This window comes from Cottoperca gobio, chromosome 24 (genome assembly GCF_900634415.1).
Source record: "Cottoperca gobio chromosome 24, fCotGob3.1, whole genome shotgun sequence".
In the NCBI taxonomy this organism is placed as follows: domain Eukaryota; kingdom Metazoa; phylum Chordata; class Actinopteri; order Perciformes; family Bovichtidae; genus Cottoperca; species Cottoperca gobio.
The window spans coordinates 11,938,378-11,958,177 of NC_041378.1; the positions used below are offsets into that span (position 1 = coordinate 11,938,378).

Below are 19,800 nucleotides of genomic sequence, written 5' to 3' on the forward strand. Positions count from 1 at the left end.
TGTAGAATTATTTGACCCGCACAATGTAGTGTGTACACATTTGGTTTTGATGGATAAAGAAAACGTCCAGAACATTGCGTGTATGTTTTTGTGTTGTGCCTTTGGCAACAATGCTAAGCCAACATTTCTAAGAGGATTCTCGCTCTATTGCTCTTGCAACACCAATACTAACACACACACACACACACACACACAAAAAGTAATAATTTATTTATAAATGTAAACACACACTCTCACAACAGGAAATGATGCACTTTTGTGAAGGTGCTATTTCTTTGTGTAAAGCTGTAGAAGAGTTGCTGTTATCCAGTGTATAAACCACTCAGATCAGAGCAAATGCTACAATTGGCATATTAATAACGGCCAAGCAGAGAAATAAATCTCTTGATATAAATCGGAAATGCAGTAAATCAATTTTTCTTTTTAAACGTAGAGTTACAAGGGCCTCGGTTGTACATAGTTACCTCCAGTATCAGGTTTTGCTTCATCTTAAAAAGTTATCCAATTGGAATTGTATAAGGAAGTAGTGATGACCACAGAAGGGCGTGGCAGTGATGGAGGGTGTGTCTTCTTGCTCAGAGACATAACATGTAGCGTCAAAATGTTTAATTCTGGATCTGCACTGTGCCTCTTAGCTGACATAAATAGAGGCAGACTGTCTATAATTGGCCCAACCAAACCCCTCGTGTGATTGAGTGCGTGCTGCAACAAATGTGAAATGTGTTGAGAAAGTATTAATCTCACCTTATCTTCGATGTTTCGGTGGCAGTGGTTAAGCTTTAAAACGGGCAAAAACACAGCGACACGTTCTGCGTAGTCTGAACACCTGTAGGCAACACTTTCAAAACGTCTGTCAAACACAAGAGCATTCATAAAGAATAGAGAGTAGTTCTTTTTTTATCACTTTAGTCTTTATTGCCTTTATATAAACACAAGTAAGACAAACATATATCATCAAAGCGTACAGCTGCAAACAGGAGGATACAGTTTACAACAGTAATGCAGTGTACAGTGCTTATTAAAACTTTCACACAATACTTTACATTACGCATTGCCAATGTCAAATCCTAATCCATCTTTTTCCCCATGTTCTGTTAAACTCGTATTCTTTCACTCTTAGAGTCACTTTTTTGATTTTTCAAATATTTCCTCCATATTATAATATTTTATATCTAACTATGTCTCTGTCTGGGTGGGACCCTCGCACCGCCCAAGGTTAAACTCCCCAAAAGAAACCCCACATAGAAGAAACCTCAGGGAGAGCAACTGAGGGGTGCTCGCTCTCCCAGGACGGACAGACGTGCAATAGATGTCGTGTGTAGAGAATTAACAACATGGTAAAAATACAACATAGACAATCCATGTGACAGAAATGATGATGTGATCGTATATTAAAAAGATGGATCCAAAAATGTATAATTAAAACAAATAGCTCAGCTCCACTATAGTTATTTTTTCCCAGGTATAATGTAACACTTCTTGGACATTATATATCCTATCTATTCAATACTGAATTTACTCTATCCCAGAACAGATATTTTTATTTGTTGCCTTTTTAGAAGTTGTTTGCTTTTTATGTTAGGCGTAATAAAGAAAAAAATAATAATTCAATTATTTGTTGAAATCTGTAGTGCTACACACACATGATGCCATTCTTCTTCTGAAATAGTGATGTTTAATTTTCGCCTGACATTTCATTAAACTATGATAAAGTTATAGAAATAAGCCTGTTGTTTGATGATTGACGCATTGACCATCACTTCTACCACTGGATTCTTTTCTTTGGTGCCGCTCCTTTTTTTCTTCTTCTTTTTTCTTCTGACAAATGAAATGGAAACGGCAACAACAGAAGATTACATGAGAAACTCTGTGTTGTTACTCGTGGAAAAGATAAATAAGGATAAGTCTGACTGTCCTGTCCTCTCGTCTGCTCCCTCCACCCCTCTTATTGATTATATACTAACCTTTCTCTCCCTGTGGAGCTCCTCTTCTAATAATACCCCTATGGTTTCCCTCTGAAATTCATCTGTTGGTGTGTGCATCTTTGTCTGTGTGAGTCTGTCCTTGCAGGTTGTTTACTGTTTGTGTTTTGTTCCCTTGTTCATGTATCTATCAGGTCAAATGATATGCAAGTAAAAGCTTTTTTTCCCATCTTCTGTACTATTTGTGTCCTCCAATATGGCTTCTTTTAAAGTCCTTAAAGGGCATTTGAGAGGGTCAATTGACAGGAAGTAGAGGTGGATGACGTACAAGCACGCTCGTGATGTTGCGGGCTTCGATCCATCATGACCTCTGTTACGTCTCTCCGGTCTGTGTATGGCAACAGTTTGCATTATGTCAACCCACAGCCTTCTTCTTCCTCCAGCTTGTGTGACGTTTGGTGTTGTGCGTTGCAGAGTTGTTGCGGAGCCGTTTTGAAGAGCAGGGTCTTCTGCAAGAAGGCAATCGTGGGTTTGAACCCCACATCACCATTATGAAGCTGTCCAGAGCATCAAAACTACGATCCCAGGTGCACACACACACACACACACACACACACACACACACACACACACACACACACACACACACACCGTGCTGGCGTGGCATAATGTTTCCGAGTTGTTTGTTCTCGTGAACGTAATATCTCAGGAACACCCTGAGGAAATTTCTTCAAATTTGGCACAAATGTCCCACTCGGACTCGAGGATGAACTGATTAAAATTTGGTAGTCAAGGATCAAGGTCACTTTGACTTCCGAAAATCCATTGTTGGCCTAAATCAAGAATTAATATGCAAATTCTGACAATTTCCCAAAAATGTCTAATAGGATAAAAATGATGTAGCACAGCATTGTTTTTGTTTTTAATGGATAACGTCCACATAGGTGTGCATTGTATTACTCACACAGTAGCTTGCTGTCTATTAACATCTGATTTTGACTGAACTGCCAAACGGCTGCTGTGCTGCTCTTTTATTCCCCTCGCTTCCTCTCAGTGGCTGTAAATATGTCATCCAATAGTTAGATGCCAAATTATTGCTCCGGCAAAAACCACTAGTGGGAATAACACGGCTGCTGTGGTATTTTAAAAAGAAAATTGAAAGTATAAAATGTTATGGTTTATATTAGGATGGATAGGGGGAGGGCAGTATATGAGGAAGGGAGAGAGAACATTGAGGGAATTGGTATGAAATGGATACAGATATAAATAAGAGGGTGAGGGGGAAGAGGAGAGAAAGATAAGCAGAGATGAGCAGTGCTCAGGAGCGGAGAGACAGGAAGGACCGCATCTATCCTTTGACACCTGATGACATCATATCCTGACTGGCGTCTGCAGGGCAGCATCCTTGTCTTCGCGTGCGTGCGTGTGTGTGTGTGTGTGTGTGTGTGTGGGGAATGTCCTAAAACGTGTGATAAACAATGTTTTCCCTTTTGTGTGTATCAGGGTATAAAGCGTGTGGACCCAGCCCTCTACTGCAACTATACAAACAAGTAGGTGCTTTTTGTTTCATATAACAATTCAGAGCGAGTGCGGTGGGACATTGTGTAATGTTTTGTGTCAATACTTCATGGTTACTATAGATGTAAGCAGGCAATATATACTAGCGGAGTCTGGATACCATATCATTGATTTTATACGTAGTATCAAGCTGATATATCCAGGAAATAACTACGGCACAGTTCTAACTCTTTTTAGGATGAAAATTGACACATTAGCCAAGTATATCGAGCCATGGAGCTTAATTTAGTTGTCACTTTTTAACTTGAGCGAACTTGCTGACAAGCGGCTGTACTGGCTAACATCGGCTTTCGCTATCTGCTGGAGGCAGCGACACTCTCTCCTCTGCTTTACACTTTCTCACTGTCACGTTGTCCGTCTCACTGCAACACTCAGGTTTTTCGGAGACCAGACCGTTGAGCGGGTGGATCTTTGTTCCATGTTGAAAAAGAAGCAACAAGACGGATATTACCACACGGAGACTTCACTACAACTTGGTTAGTACGCACGTGAACACACACACACACACACACACACACACACACACACACACACACACACACACACACACACACACACACACACACACACACACACACACACACACACAGAGCCTTGTTGTGTTTGTGTATACATGATTTGGTATCGGGTGTAATATTGAGCCACCAGAGGGCGCTCTCTGCTAACATTTCTCCATAGCTGTGACACTGGGAGCAAAATGTGCATGTTTGTGGTAAATTATTGCTGTAATCGATTATTTATTTATTCTATCTCTGTCAGTGATGATGGACAGGATATTTAGAAGTTGTGTAAATTGGACAAAATAGGTTTGGAAATCCGTTCACTATTTTCCTACCAGATGATAAAGGTGGGAGTGCTGGTGGTGTGACTGGGAGGTCATTCTTTTGAGTATTTAAAGTAACCTCATCAAACTTTAAGTGCTTAGCAGAAGCTAAAAGAGAGGCAAACTGCCCTAATCAAACACCATGGGAATACTCGAGAGCTCATTTGTACTTAAGCCAAGCTGCCAGCTCTTTCAATAGTTGGCAGGGTTGAAGAATAGCAGCTGCTGAATGATTGCAAAGCTGAAGATGTTGCAGTAATTGGTTGAAAAATGAATGTGAGTGGAACATGTAAATGTTCTGATGTGCAAGCGTGGAAAATATGGTTCATTTTTATTTTTATTTACTTTTGTTTACAATTTTGATGTGGACTGTTGATATGTAGCTCCACGTGAGCTGCAGATGGCGCTGATGATCACTGCCAGACATGGGCTGAAGCCAGACAGACGTTCAGTATCGATGTTCTCCTCATGTCAAATGCTGGAGGCTTGTAACAACATGCTAGGAGCAAAATTATAGGATTCATATTATTATTATATTTTATTATCTGTTTTGTACATCCACCGATTAAACAATTTGTCAGGATAATCAACAGGCCCCGCAGCGACGTGAGACGCAACAAGTGCTGGCGCTTTGTGGCTGTTGTAAGCCAAGATCGATTGGCAGTGATTAAGCCAGATGCAATGTCTGGTCTCTAATGAGAATTGTATGGAAGAGATGCAGAAATCATTGTTTGTAATATAATTTAATCGTTAAACTGCTTTGTTATGATTCAAAGGGGCACAAAAGACAGAGGAAGCATTCTGAAGATAAGAAGGATGCAATGTGGATTTCTGAGGCTGCACTGCAACCCAAATATATGAAAACCAAATGAGTCTCCCAGTAAAATAGGATATTACAGCTGACCTAGTGAACCAGTATTTTAACATGGTGCACTTAGATAAGGGGCAGCAGTGGTGCCTTTTTCAGGGTTTGTTATGCAGGAGCTCTTTGTAAAAATGTTAGAAGATCAGAACCATGTCATCTATTTCGAATTAAGTGTAATGCCATGAACAAAGAAAAACAGGTAATTTGAGGATTCCTGCTTTACTACGACTACTACTACTACTAGTACTACGACTACTACTACTACTAGTACTACGACTACTACTACTACTAGTACTACTACTACGACTAAGACTACTAGTACTAGTACTACTAGTACTACTACTAGTACTAGTACTACTACTACTACTAGTACTACTACTAGTACTACTACTACTACGATTACTACTACTAGTACTACTACTACTAAGACTACTAGTACTAGTACTACTAGTACTACTACTAGTACTAGTACTACTACTACTACTAGTACTACTACTACTACTACTACTACTACGATTACTACTACTAGTACTACTACTACTACGACTAAGACTACTAGTACTAGTACTACTAGTACTACTACTAGTACTAGTACTACTACTACTACTAGTACTACTACTAGTACTACTACTACTACTACTACTACTCTACTCTACTGCCTAGCATGGTCTGAGGTTATGTTCAAACCCGTCTTCTGATGATCGCAGCCCTACAAGCCAACAGGCAGGTCAAATAAAGAAGCTTAATGTTGTGCCATTATGGCTTAAAATTGGAGTATCTTTTATAAAAGTGTGTTTTAAAGCAGCAGGATCAAAGGAATAACCAAAAATAATCATGCTGCTGACTTATTTTGTGAATTTGTCAGGATCACAAATATCCACATACACATGAATAAATTATCACGGTTACCATGGAGTTAACGGGATTAGTAAACCTCCAATTTCACCTAAGATACTTGACAGGGACTCCCTAAATCCCACTGTGAAGTTTCTGCATTGTGTGTGTGTGTGTGTGTGTGTGTGTGTGTGTGTGTGTGTGTGTGTGTGTGTGTGTGTGTGTGTGTGTGTGTGTGTGTGTGTGTGTGTGTGTGTGTGGGGAACTAGACTGTCACAATGTTTCGTGGCTCACTGGGCTGTCTGTGAGAGACAAAGAGCGTCAGTGTGTGTCTGGGAGTGAGCGACAGAGCAGGAGAGATGTTTACCTCACTTCCTCATCATCGGAAAGCTTGTATTTTTGTCAAGTGTTTTTCACAACATCCATATTTATAACCGCGCGAAAGGTAAAAGTGAGCAGTGCATCCAGTTCTCTGATATCGCTATGCTCTGTCCACAGCACAGTGTTGCAGGGAGGAGGGTTTAAGTTGTGATGCTCGCTGTCTGTAATTGAAGTAGTAGGAATTAAGTGTCTGTTTCCTCTAAGCTTGTAGCTTACATAAGCTTTTTAAACCGAGACTGTGTACATTTTTAAAGAAGAAATAACACAATTCTCCTCCAAGAAGATTTTAAGAAACAATTTTGTCATCATTTCTGGAGTTGTCATGTTTGCAACCGTTTAGATATTGTTGTGTAACCGACTTTGATGAGTCACTTTGATTACTTTGACTCACTACTTTTGTCATTATGTTGTGATTCATCATTTATTTATTTAATGATGATGTCTTTTAGTTCAAATGAAAGGAAATGTGTATATCGTTATATATCCGTTCCTCATTTGGAGCACAGCAAATATATTTTGAAGGGGAAATTATTAAGCAGAAAATTATTTTATTTGAACTAAAATCTATTCTGCGCTCATTAAATGAATTTGCATATTTGCTATTATGCATATTAATGTGGAATAGTAACCCCTCTCCTTTTTTCTGCACACCAGCTGCAAAGCGTTACAACGTGCCACAAAATCAACCAACCAGAAAATTGAAGATTAATTCTGATTGACTGTTTGATCTTAAATTTGATCACCATTAGAACTTTCTACAGCATCCCAGAATATTGCATATAGTTTCTCTTCAGAATATAATTGATGTGCTTGCAAAAATATATTTTCTGTGCTACAAATCTGACATTGCTCGCTCAGGAACGCACAAATATAACGCCATAAATGTGAAATGAGTTAGATAGTTGATGTTCAGCAAAAGTAACATGGTCTTGGTTTGAACATATACTTGTATGAGTAATGAGCCACAAAATCCACGACAGGATATTCAATACATTAAGAAAAAATAACTTCTTACACCCTTGGAATCAGCATTTAGTGACCATCAAATGTACTGCTGGTTCACGCACATAGTGATTGCTAAATTTGTAATTTTTTCACACTGTAAATAAGACAATTTGCTCCTCTGAGGCATTAGCATCCACCTTCACATTAAACTCTCATAGACCTAGATGTATTTTTAGCTCATCAGCTGACCTATTAATCACAACACTGACACTGATGGTTCTGGTTTAGCCAGATGTTCTACACAAGTCACCTCTCCTAGATGTTGACTGAATATGTCAAACTAGCACTAGCATAACAGAGGCTGCTCTGGAAGCTAGGAAAACACATGAATCCATCTAAAAAGCTCTGGTTTAAGATCGAGTAGATGGTAGAGCTGTACATTCTGTCGTATAAAGCCATGATGAGCAGTACTTCGCTGCACTGCCAGCATTACGTTACATTTAGCTGACGCTTTTATCCAAAGCGATTTACAATAAGTACTCAGCAGTGTTATTGCTCATTGTAGGTAATGCTGGGAATAAATAAGTGGATCTCTTTATTTCTGGGTTTCTCCTCCTCTACGTCCCTGTTTCTCACGCCGGGGGCCACGTGTGCTTTTTCTGGTGGTTCACACTGGTCAGTGTCTGATTATGTATTATGTATGTGGTAATCCCATAATCCACAGTACAACATAATCCACAACAGGGCCTGTGATTCACAACCCAATAGGGTGTGAATGGGGGGAGGGGCCGGAATATATGGTGAGAGAACAAAGGGTGAACAAATATGAAGGGAATTTCCATTAGATAAATGTGATCTTCTAATTAAAGTTATAATCCTTAAGATTTCTGTGCGTGTGTGTGTGTGTGTGTGTGTGTGTGTACGCACCGCTCAGCCAAACAAACTCATGTTGTTTTTAAATGAACAGCAAAGTGAAAAGCAAAAAGGGAGCTCTTGATATCAGTAAAATAAGATGACAAACTGTAACGTTGCATTACATGCTGCATAGTTTCAGCGTGACAATCAAAACTACTAGAGAAGAGATTAAAGACATTCAGTGGCTGAGAAAATGCCGACCATAAATACAATCATGTCTTTTTGTCTCTCTCTTCACTCTAGTCTTTTATATACTAATGATAGAAATGGAATGAAGTATTGTGTTGCCACTGCTGTTTAGACAGACGGAGATGGATGAACGTTTATAACTGAAAACAAACACACACACTTAAATCTCACCTCATTCTCTCTGCTCTGTTGGATGTTAATGGAAGAAAAATGATGTAAGTAAAAGAAGTGCGTGTTTGTGAGATGGATAATCGGTCCGTGCTGTGGTGACAAGTCTCCTCATCACTCGTCATGTCACTTCAGAACTTACTTGGTGAAGAAAGTAACGTTTAAACTCCTATCAGTTAACCCGGCTTTTTATTAACACAGCCTTACTTGTTCTTACACACACACACACACAAACAACTGGTCAGTGGGACATTTCCAGTTTATCTGTAAAGTGGAGAAAATACGCTTTCAGTAGGTGTAGCTCCTGTCATGGCCATTTTCCATCTATACATGCATAAATATATGCACACAGAAGCACACAGACGCAAACACAGACTAACAAAAATACCAAGCACTGCACACATGATGAAGGTGGTTTGTTGCCCTGTGACCTTTTGGCATTTTATTCAGATAAGGTCGCTCACTTCTGTACAGATTGTGCTGCTTGACTTTCTCCCATAAAGCAAGTCTTTGGCAGCTTTCGTTTCCCAATCGCCAGCCACGAATGCCAGTTGACGTAATATGCTAATTTGCATGTAAGTGGGTGAATTTATTTCTGGAGAAATATATAAACAGGAAACTGCAGCATTTGAAATGGCAACATTTTAAAGGGCCAGTGTGTAGTATTTAGGAGAAATGGAATTAAATAGTCATAACGTTTTCACATCATCTGAAGGCCACAGAAGTTCTTCGACACGCTTGTAATACTGCGGTAAGGCCGGCCGCCGCCTGAATTTCGTTGCCCCTAAAGTAGCGTTATGTTAAGGATGGCCTCTGAGCGAAGTGAAGGCCCTGAAGAAACTACAGCGTTACTGCAATCTTGTAAAAGGAGGGGTAAGCAAAGAAATATTATTTTAGTTAGTTGCAATCTGTGACCGCTACGCTAGATGCCACCAAATCCTACACACTGTCCCTTTTTAAGAGTTCAGGGTTGTTCAACAGTATTTAGGGGTTATTGAGGCCTTCGATTTTAAATGCAGTGTATAAACTCGTAGACACTGTCAAGTCTACTTGGACATGGTTCAGAGTAAATATACAGAGCACTTTAAACTATTAAAGTTTAAACTGTAGTAATGATCAAAATGCGCAAGTGGACGCATCTTGCTTCCTCGTTTGAACTAAGAGCATGAACCGTAAACTTGCATGGATGTGTTGCAGAAAACCCATCTGTATGTTAATAAGACAAAAATAATTATTGCTTTGCTTTCAGTATTGAAAGAAACATCGGCGAGGGGAAACTGTATTAAATTGACAAGTGTACGAAAACTACTGTTACAAACCAAAAATGGTCAGCCTGACGTGTATGTATATATAGTAAACTCTTTTCATATAGTATATGTATATACTGGCACCTCACTACTGGCTCTGATTCTAGAAATACATTTTATAGAATAGACTCTAAAACCCCCTCATCCCTCTTCCTTTCCCTCCATCTTCGTTCTAATTCCTTACAGTGAAAGGCCATGTGAGTTTGTAATTTACCGTATTATTGCATGCATTGCATCTCATACCACAGTGGCATTGCTAAAGTTTGTTTGGTGATAGCTGCATAGCATTTTAGCTTCACTCTGCAGGTCATACTTCCACAATTGAAGTAAGTGCTCTTTGAGGGGAAGAAATATTAATGCTAATCCATCAGGCAGAGAGCTATTCTTAGAAAGAAGTTAGAAAGGATTGATTAAATGTGCATTGCAACAATAACAACTCTCACCAGTGGCCTTGGTGGTGGTATGGTGTCCTGCCGCATTCACGTCATATCGTTTATCATTCAGAATGAAATTACAAGCAACTGAGTTGGAAAGAACGGGCCTCCAGGTTGTAATTCAGAGATATTTACATTCCGTAAAAAGTGTCAAACCTTTGGAAAAAGGCTTGGGTTGTACATATTCTGCACTACTACAGTGGATTTAGCTCATTTTAAAGAAACTATACATAGTTTATTTTCCTTTTACTGGTTAAAAGAACGCTCAAAATACATAACACTGCCAAAAATGTCAAATTTAGACTATTGAAAGGATGTGCTTACAACATCTTGAAGTGAATGCTGCATTAAATTCCAACTTTTCAGACTTCAACTGCTTTGGGCATCACATTATGCCGCAGTCAGATTACGCAACACCCGACATGTGACATTTGCTTGTTTTAGCCCATGTCGTGTGTCATAGTGGAAGACAACTGCCACAGCATCTGAGATGCAAAGATAAAAATGTCATGTAATCTGACCCCGGCTTTACACATCGCACAAGAGAACTTGGTGGAGGCAGCTGCCAACAACATCTGTAGGGTCCTAAAGACGTCTGGATAGCAATAACCTGCTTTTAAAATATTGGTAAAGCAAGAACAGCAAAGCCTATGCATAGTAGGCTAGGGTCTTATCTCATGTTGGTATCTAAATCTACATTGAGTGAAGCAAACAATAATCACCTGATTACTTAGTGCTTGCAGTAGTGAACGTTAAGAGGATAGAAGAAGGGCTGGAGTGAGATAAAGCAGATGAGGGAAGAAAGGACAGAATGGAAAAGGCTAGTGAAGGACGAGAAGGACAAGTGAATGAGATTGAAGAGGATCGAACAAGGAATAACTGGGATTAAACGAGAATTATGGATGAGTAAAAGGAGAGATGGAGGAAAATAGGCTATCACAAGTAATAGGATTAAACACATAGCGAAGAATAGACGAGCCAATAGGATGGCCAGACAAACAGCGAGAGGAAATTGAGTTTGAGTGAAGGTGACATTAAGCAGATGAGGGAATTGAAGTTTGATATTAAAAGGAGGGCCGAAGAGGCTGACATGGGTCAACACAGACGGGAGGAATTAGTTAAAGGTTTAGAGAGACTCGTCCCTCAGGTTTTCTCTGTCAGATGTGATGAGAATAAACCCACCAAAACATTTTCCTCCATCTGTTTCTCTGTCTGCCTAAATATTTTATTCTAGTGTTGATCATTTGGAGGATTTATTTAGATCAGTTCTGTCAAACATTTGAACAGAAACTAATTATCCGCGACACTAACTTGTTTTGCTGCAGGACATGGAAAACTAACTTTGAAAAGCAACCGGCTGTAGAAACGTCTTTTTATTTTATTTTGTTCGAGCTGTAGGTCTTCATATTAACTTCTGTCAAAACTACAAGCTCAAAAACTTAAATAATCCTAAAATAACCGTAGTTTTTCTAATTCAAATCCAATTGGAGGCTAAGTAAATCATGCAAACAGCCTCAAGATGCGGTAGAAATACAAACTCACAGTAGCGAACATAAAAGGAAATCCCACAGCCGTAAAGCGTATGATTGATTCAGAGAAGCTTTAACGACCTGAACAGCCGGGATGAGCAAATAAATAAAAAAATACCACACAACAGACACATTCAACCCGACTGAAGTGTGAGTGAGCGTTGGTGGAGCATTAATACATGTTCGATTCTACGCAGTAAACTAGTGAAGGGCAAAGCAAAGCCTGTAGTTTTCACAGTTTGTGTGAGAGAGAGTCAGAGAGTGAGAGGGACGTGTTCATTTAGAGAAACACACTTTTAAATGATCATTTTCCCAATCAAAGCTACAGCTATAACTAAAATATGAATGGTTGTCTGGGTAATTTAATAGTAAAAAGAAATTGAAAACTGAGCAACAATGGAGCCGCTACATTGTGTGCCACATTGTGTGCTACATTGTTTGCTTACCAAGCCCAGACGTGTTAAATCCGGGCTGAAATGTGTGATGTATATAAATAATCTTTTTCTTCATTAACTTGGATTATGTGTCCTATAATTTGTGTGATGAACAATCCTGCCAAATGGCAAGGCTCCTACACTTAAAGACACACAGAGAAGAGCAGCAACCTATATGGAAAATGTGCACCTCTGACAAATGATTGTCAAATCATTTAAGTTGAGCGTTTGAACCAGGAAATAAAAAGGAAAGTAAAGCAGTTATACGAGCCATCAGACTGACGTTCTGTGTGTAAGCCTTGGTTTGCTTTGTGTACATTTGGAAGAGCCTAAATACATGACCAGGTATTGATACCAGTACTAAATCAAATCAAAAGTAGATGGTGACTGCTCTACCTGTAGTTCTGTGTAGCTGCACCTGTTTAATTGTTGTCGATACCAATAACCACGTCTAGTAGTCTAGTAGGAAAGGTAGGCATGTCACACACGGTCTTAACATTATTCATAACACACAGGTGTTTGTTTTTGTGCTTGCACATCGCAGTGTGTGCATTTCTTGTTTGTCTAGTGTATGTATATACAGTATATAAGCGTGAACAGTAAGCCACTTCACCAGAGCTGACTGAAGCCCCGTTATCTGCAGCATGCATTTGTCTTATTCTCTCTGTGTGCATAACCTGTCTTGTGACCAAGTGCTGAGGCGCCATGAGTCGACCTTCAGCTGAACAAAGTCAACACTGTTGCAGTGTTTCTCTCTCTCTCTCTCTCTCTCTCTCTCTCTCTCTCTCTCTCTCTCTCTCTCTCTCTCTCTCTCTCTCTCTCTCTCCATTGTGAGGCCTTTTATGAAAGTGTGCTGAATGTGACTCTTAAACATTATAGTTCCTTGTGTAAATCTCCTCGTGTTGATTGAAGAAATATAGCATCTAATCGTATAAATGTGCAGAAAGAAATGTGCACAGGAGAGTGAAAATATTCACGAATGACATGTTGCTTATAGAAAAGCTACCTGGTTCTGATTAATGTTTTTAGATAATAACAATAATCAGATTTTTACCTTTCATTAAAAAGCACAAATCAATTAGATACTGTCTTTGTATGCAGGGGTGATGTGTTCAAGTGCACATGTGGTGATGGTATAACTGACGCTCAATAGCAATTCGGCCTCGTCAGTTAATCCCCACAAATAGCAGTCATTACAGCTGTGTGTGTGTGTGTGTGTGTGTGTGTGTGTGTGTGTGTGTGTGTGTGTGTGTGTGTGTGTGTGTGTGTGTGTGTGTGTGTGTGTGTGTGTGTGTGTGTGTGTGTGTGTGTGTGAAAAGGGGCAGCTGTTGCTGAATGCTGCTGTTGGAGAGAGGCCTTCAGTCTCCTCTCACAGCTGAGCTCTACACTACAATATACATATGTGGTTGTGTATGTTGATCTGCTTCAACATCTCCTTCATTCTTCACACCCACAAAATGATTGTGTCTCATCACCTTCCTACATGCATCCTCATCATTTCTTTATGCTTCACATTGAAACAATTTCTTTTAATTTTTAAAGATTTGTAATTTGAGTTGAATGTAGTTTTTCTTCATATTGATATCAGTTGTTCCAACATGTACTCACATTGGGATTATAGCTGGACCAATCGAGGGTTTTTGAGGCTGATATCGATCTTGATATTTGAGAGTTTAAAAATATGTGAGCTGTGAAATCGGCTGTGGTGGTGTTCTTTGGCGAGATACTGAACCCCAAATTGCTGTGCGAGTGTTCATTGCTCCTGATGAGCAGATGGCACCTTGTGTGGTAGCCTCTGCCACTGTTGTGTGAATGTGTGTGTATGCGTGTGGCTCGTGTTGTGAAGCGCTCAGACTAGAAAAGTTGTGTAATAAGGTCAGGCGAATTTTCCAATTATTCACCGTCAGCCCAACAACCAGCTATTGCAGGAAAAAATAGGCCAAAAGAACCCCCACCAGCGATGTACTCATAACTCCATTTCACCAATAGTAGAATACTGGATGACACTCAGCATTTTTTTCCTTTCCTCTGTCAGAATAGAGCTTTCAATCAGCGTTAGCACTCATGCTGTCACACTTAACCAAGCTACGACTGTGAGCGATCGTTTGAGGCCATTCCATCAGAGTGCAGTGCTGACGCTGAGCTGTGAGGAAAGTCTTTTTAGGCACCATAACATGTATTACATCACAGTTGCTCAACTACTCTCACTACGCAAGTAACCAATCGATACTGCCCGTGTGGTTCAGCACGATTAAGCATCATTGAGGTATGATAATACATACTGTATAAGCAAAAATAAACCGCTCATGGCCAGTCAATTATGTGCTCACACAGAGTATGGCTGCACTGAATTACTCGCTGTTTACTTCTGTGTTTTAACAAAGTGTGATGAGGCATTTTTGACAGGTGGTTTGATAAAACCAAACAAGAATCGACAAATTAATTGTATCTGCCATGTATGCTATCAAGCTCAGCTAAGATCAGGAAGTAAATACCATACTGGAATATCTATTATTCATTACATTTGCTGCATTTTTCTTTTCTTTTTAATGACTGCAGCATACAAGATTATACTGTATGAAATATTCTGAATCTAAATGTGAAACTGCTGACTGACTGAATGTGTCTCTATATTCCCTTGACCCTCACCTCATGATATCCATCTTTACTCCTGACCATCATGTTAACAGTAATCAATGCATAAGCTTGAAATTGACCTAATTTTATTATGGAATTTTTGTCTCTCTCTATTCTTTGGGGATTTTTGGCCGCCACAAAATACCACAGGTCTCATAAATAACACAGATGCATGCAGTAGCAGGCAGCAGCTGCCAGCTATCCTGCAACCATTATTCAAGCTATGTTGAAGAGGGGAGGTGGAGCCTGGACAATCCCCCCCCTCCCCCTCCCTCCCTTCCATACACACAAACACACACACACACACGGTAGCGTCTGCTGTCTCCCCATATGTACCATTGCCTTTTCCTCTTCCACACACTTGCCACACTCTTAAGCATGCTCTCTCTGTCTCTGTCATGAATATACATAAGGTTACAGAAGCTCGCTCACACAACACCCCCCTCCTAATCTGTCCCCTTTTAACCAAACACACACACACACACACACACACACACACACACACACACACACATACACACGCATAAATCCACTTCAAACACATGAACAAATTACACTCTTTTTGTCTTTTTGTCTCCCACACACACACAGTGGCTCTCCCTCTCGCTCTTCCTCCCTCCCTCCCTCCCTCCCTCTCTCTCTCTGATACACGCACCCCTCCTCCCTGTGTCAGTGCAAAGTAGAGCGAGAGCAAGGAGAGACTCGTTTCATTTTTTTCCTCGTCTGCTGACTTGCTCGGTCTTCTCCGGGCTGCACTGAGGGAAAGGGGAGAGGTTTTTTTTTTTTGTCGCCTCCATCCTCACCGGGTCCGTTTTTTCCTTCTGGGGGGGTGGGAAAGAAAGAGTGACAAAGAAGGGGAGACGAAGAGATAAAAGAGTGGTAAAGACAGAGGGAAGGAGACCTATCTATCTGTCTTAGAGCAAGGGGAAGAGGAAAAAGAGGGGTAACAGCGGGGAGAGGGGAACAGGAGGAGAGGGGAAGGAGGCGCCATGGGTCAACTGTGCTGCTTCCCGTTCTCCCAAGCGGAGGAGAAAATCAGTAAGTGTCTCCTGCTCCTGTCTCCATGCGTGGGTGTGCATTGTTGGAGAAACCAATGGGATTGATGTGCTCAGTGGAGAGGGACTATATGCATGCAGTGTGGGAATATACCCTGTGTGTGTGTGTGTGTGTGTGTGTGTGTGTGTGTGTGTGTGTGTGTGTGTGTGCGTGTGCGCAGCGACATCCATGATTTTCTGTGACCTCTAGATGGACAGGGAGTATTCGTGTGAGAGAGTGTAACCATGCACTTCCCTTTGTGTGCAGTATTGTGGTGCATACATGTGTGTATTTGCAGAGAAATTGTAATATTCCAGCTGTGTAATTCATCTCCCATTGCTAAGTGACTCTATCTGGCTTATGATCCATGAGCTCCTGCAACATTAGTTTCCTCATTAAGAGTCCTCTTACTGCAAATATCAGCTGTCAGTACTAAACTTAAAGTATGTTTTTAAATCTTATACTAATTAGCCTCCAGGCAAGAAAAGCTTAAAGGTGCTCTTCATGAAAACAAACAAACGTTTTGTTTACATTCAGTGTTTCTCACCAACAACACTGTGTGTATCATTGAGGTCTAAAAATCCCTGTTAAATTACATTTTTCATAAAACATTTGCAAAGCTAATTTTCTAAATCTTTTCAAACCATGTATTTAGTTTGCTAGCTTTTCTTCTGCATTGCTACGCTTCTTTGCAAGTTACTGGCGCCGACATCTGAAAACAGTGGCAGGTTCTGATTTGCATTCCTGCGTACATGCACGTCCTTGTGCATGATGTAGACGAAACAGTGATTCACTCTTAAAAAACATTACTCTATAGCACTACTAGTGGTCAAGAGCTTCACTGGAGAACTTTAAACAATCAGTGGCCTTTAAAGGTATCAACAGTAGGGTGATCTTTTTTCACACCACACCCGATTTTACGATTTTAGTTCATTTATTTTTCTTCTTAAAAACAAAACTAGGTCCACAGAATATAAAACGATACAATTGATGAACAAAAGTAAAAAAAAAACAAAGATGGATTCCCGTGCTGGGATTAATAAAGTGCAAACTTAACTTTTCACCAAACTTCACTTTATTTGTGAAGTTCCAGTGTTTTCTTTTGCGCTCGCCTTCTCACATTGTATACTATGGGAAAATGTTTCCACAGTTACCTGGTTTTTAGCAGGTGTGTTAGGGCAGCGGTTTGCTCGATGTCGGACACTGAAGAAAACTCTCACATTTACTCTGAACTGCAGAAGCTCAGAGATCCGGTGGTGCTTCCGTTCCATTAAACATCGTCCTAAACCATAAATTCAAGTGAATTGACAAAATCTATTGATCGCCCAGCTCTAATTAACAGAAGGGTAATGTCGTCATTGGAGAACTACTTTCTTTTAAAGGTCCTGCTTTGTTGCATTTACACTAAATGGCCTGAAATCTATAAGGTAAATAATTACATCCATCTGTCATTGGAAAATCCAGAAACTATCAATATTGTTCATTTCAAAAGTTTAACTACTGGACGTAAGATGTCTCCCGCCTCACTGAAAAGGCCACTCTTAGTGTGTGTGTGTGTGTGTGTGTGTGTGTGTGTGTGTGTGTGTGTGTGTGTGTGTGTGTGTGTGTGTGCGCGTGTGTGTGTGTGCTGGAAGCTTCAAGTTTCGACATCACTCGATCAGGATTGGCTTCCAAGCTAGTCCTGATGTCACAAATTCCTGCTCACACAAACACGTCTTAAATTGAGATTTAAAACAAGACAGAGAAACTTTCGAAAGCCTTCAAGTGTCAAACACAGTGAAGCTCAAACACCAGAAGTGAAGTAACAATAAGCAAAACACATTTCTGAAGTGGAGGGGGGACTTTAAAATGACTTGTAAAAGGCTCCTCATGGGTTGTCACACCACGCTCCTTTGGTTCATGACCATGTGGCACACTCTTCAACCACTGATGTTATCTCACGCTTGTTGTTACACAACATTAGCGCTCAGTGAAAGGAACATTTAAGTGGAAGAATAAGAGATGAAAGTAAAAAGGCAAAAGTTAATTTTCCACAAGATGACAGCGATAGCAGGACGTGGCTGATCAGCTCATATGAAACAAATGAAATGAGTTTTAGAGGATAATTACTGATGCAGCTCGGGGTTTTATTACAGCTTTATGAAGCCAATTCTCTCCCAATTCTTCTGAAGCAGCTCAAGTGTAGGATGTTGTAGGAGTAGAACTACTGTGTTATTACTTACTTACTGATATTATTTCAAAAGCTACACAATCTCTTTACAGAGGATGAACAATTCAACATTTGAATACTGTTCATCACCAGCATCACTATTATTACAGTTTCAGATTGACATGTTGAATGTTGTACATCTTATACTTGTTTTGTTGAAAGGGAAGGCTTCGACCGATTGGGCTAGAATTCAGTTTCCCCATGTCTAGAGGAGTACATTTGATTATGTGTGTGTCCCAGCAAGAAATTGATCGTATTAAGGTACTTAAATCAATAAATAATCTGGTTTTTTTTACACTAAAAACTAAATACACTTACTTGCACATAGTTTTCTGTTAATTAAAGGTAGAAAATGACAGTTTCTTGATGTTATCACTGCTGCTAACCTGTTGGTTGGATTAATGATTAAACACTGATAACAAAGTAATAAAAATATCTAATGATCTGTGGCCTATAGGTGTGTTTGCATGCTGCAAATAAGATCTCGATCGTGCTGATCATCCCGTCATAAACGCAGACTTTGCCACTGGCTAGTCTGAAAATAGGTGTGTGTGTGTGTGTGTGTGTGTGTGTGTGTGTGGGCGCGCATGTGTGCTCTTTTGTAGCGGTGTACAGGTAAAGACAGAAATATTGAGCTGGGCTACACGTTACTGTGTGTGCACTCTCTTCCTGCTTCTCTCTGTATCTCTTCCTCCTGTGTTTCCCCCATGTCTCTCTCCCTCTCTTTCTCTCCCTCTCTCTCTCTCTTTCAGTGCTCACAGCTGCATGGCTATAAACAGTTGAGCCACTGTGCCCTACTTCTGTGTGGAGAGAGATGGAGGGAGAAGGGGGAAAGAGCGATTCAGGGAATGAAGACTAGTCGAGAGAAAAGGAGGGAATGTGCTTTAAGAGAAATGGTAATATTGAGACAAAGGCTGAGGATACGGAGGCGGACAAAGACTGTGTGTGTGTGTGTGTGTGTGTGTGTGTGTGTGTGTGTGTGTGTGTGTGTGTGTGTGTGTGTGTGTGTGTGTGTGTTGTGTGTGCGTGTGTGTGTCAGCTGCTACCCCTGTGATGTGGTCACAGTCACCCTCGTGAGCACAGCAGGACATGTGTGTGTGTGTGTGTGTGTGAAATCAACTATGACCAATATAACAAGGTGTCACACAGGGGTGTTAGCAGTCACTGCAGGTGAAAAGCAAACTCACACACACTATCTGTCACAACCAAGTATGATATGGACACACACACACAAACATGAATGCCCTTGGAATAATTGTTTTTAGTATGAAAGACATTTAACTGATATTTTAAAGAAATACACGCAATAATAGCATTTATTTACCAGCTCAAGAAAAGACTGTGAGATATTATTTATTGTGTTACAAAAATATTCATCATGATTCTATCCGTTTGTAATTGTTTCATCCGTAGATAACAATACTAAGAGAATGTTTATACTTTGGAAATATTTTGAGTGTAACTACAAGGATTAATTGTGCGAAATGTGAAGTAAGTACGACTCGGGACCGCTGAGTTATGGCCTTGATGAATTTGTCAATTTGGTGGACCGTTGTAGAAAAACAGTACAGAATATATCAAAAAATATTTTTATT

At 40.1% G+C, this 19,800-nt stretch overlaps 1 protein-coding gene across 4 annotated transcripts in view; it reads left to right on the plus strand.

The window, feature by feature from the left end:
• The window catches only part of akap7 (A-kinase anchoring protein 7), a 41,432-nt gene that overhangs the window by 9,633 nt on the left and 11,999 nt on the right, over positions 1-19,800 (plus strand). For all 4 annotated transcript variants that reach the window (XM_029425377.1, XM_029425375.1, XM_029425378.1 and 1 more), the window contains 3 exons: positions 2,397-2,509; positions 3,426-3,472; positions 3,876-3,976. In XM_029425377.1, coding sequence (XP_029281237.1) covers positions 2,397-2,509; positions 3,426-3,472; positions 3,876-3,976 — 261 coding nt within the window. The remainder of the gene's footprint in view (positions 1-2,396; positions 2,510-3,425; positions 3,473-3,875; positions 3,977-19,800) is intronic.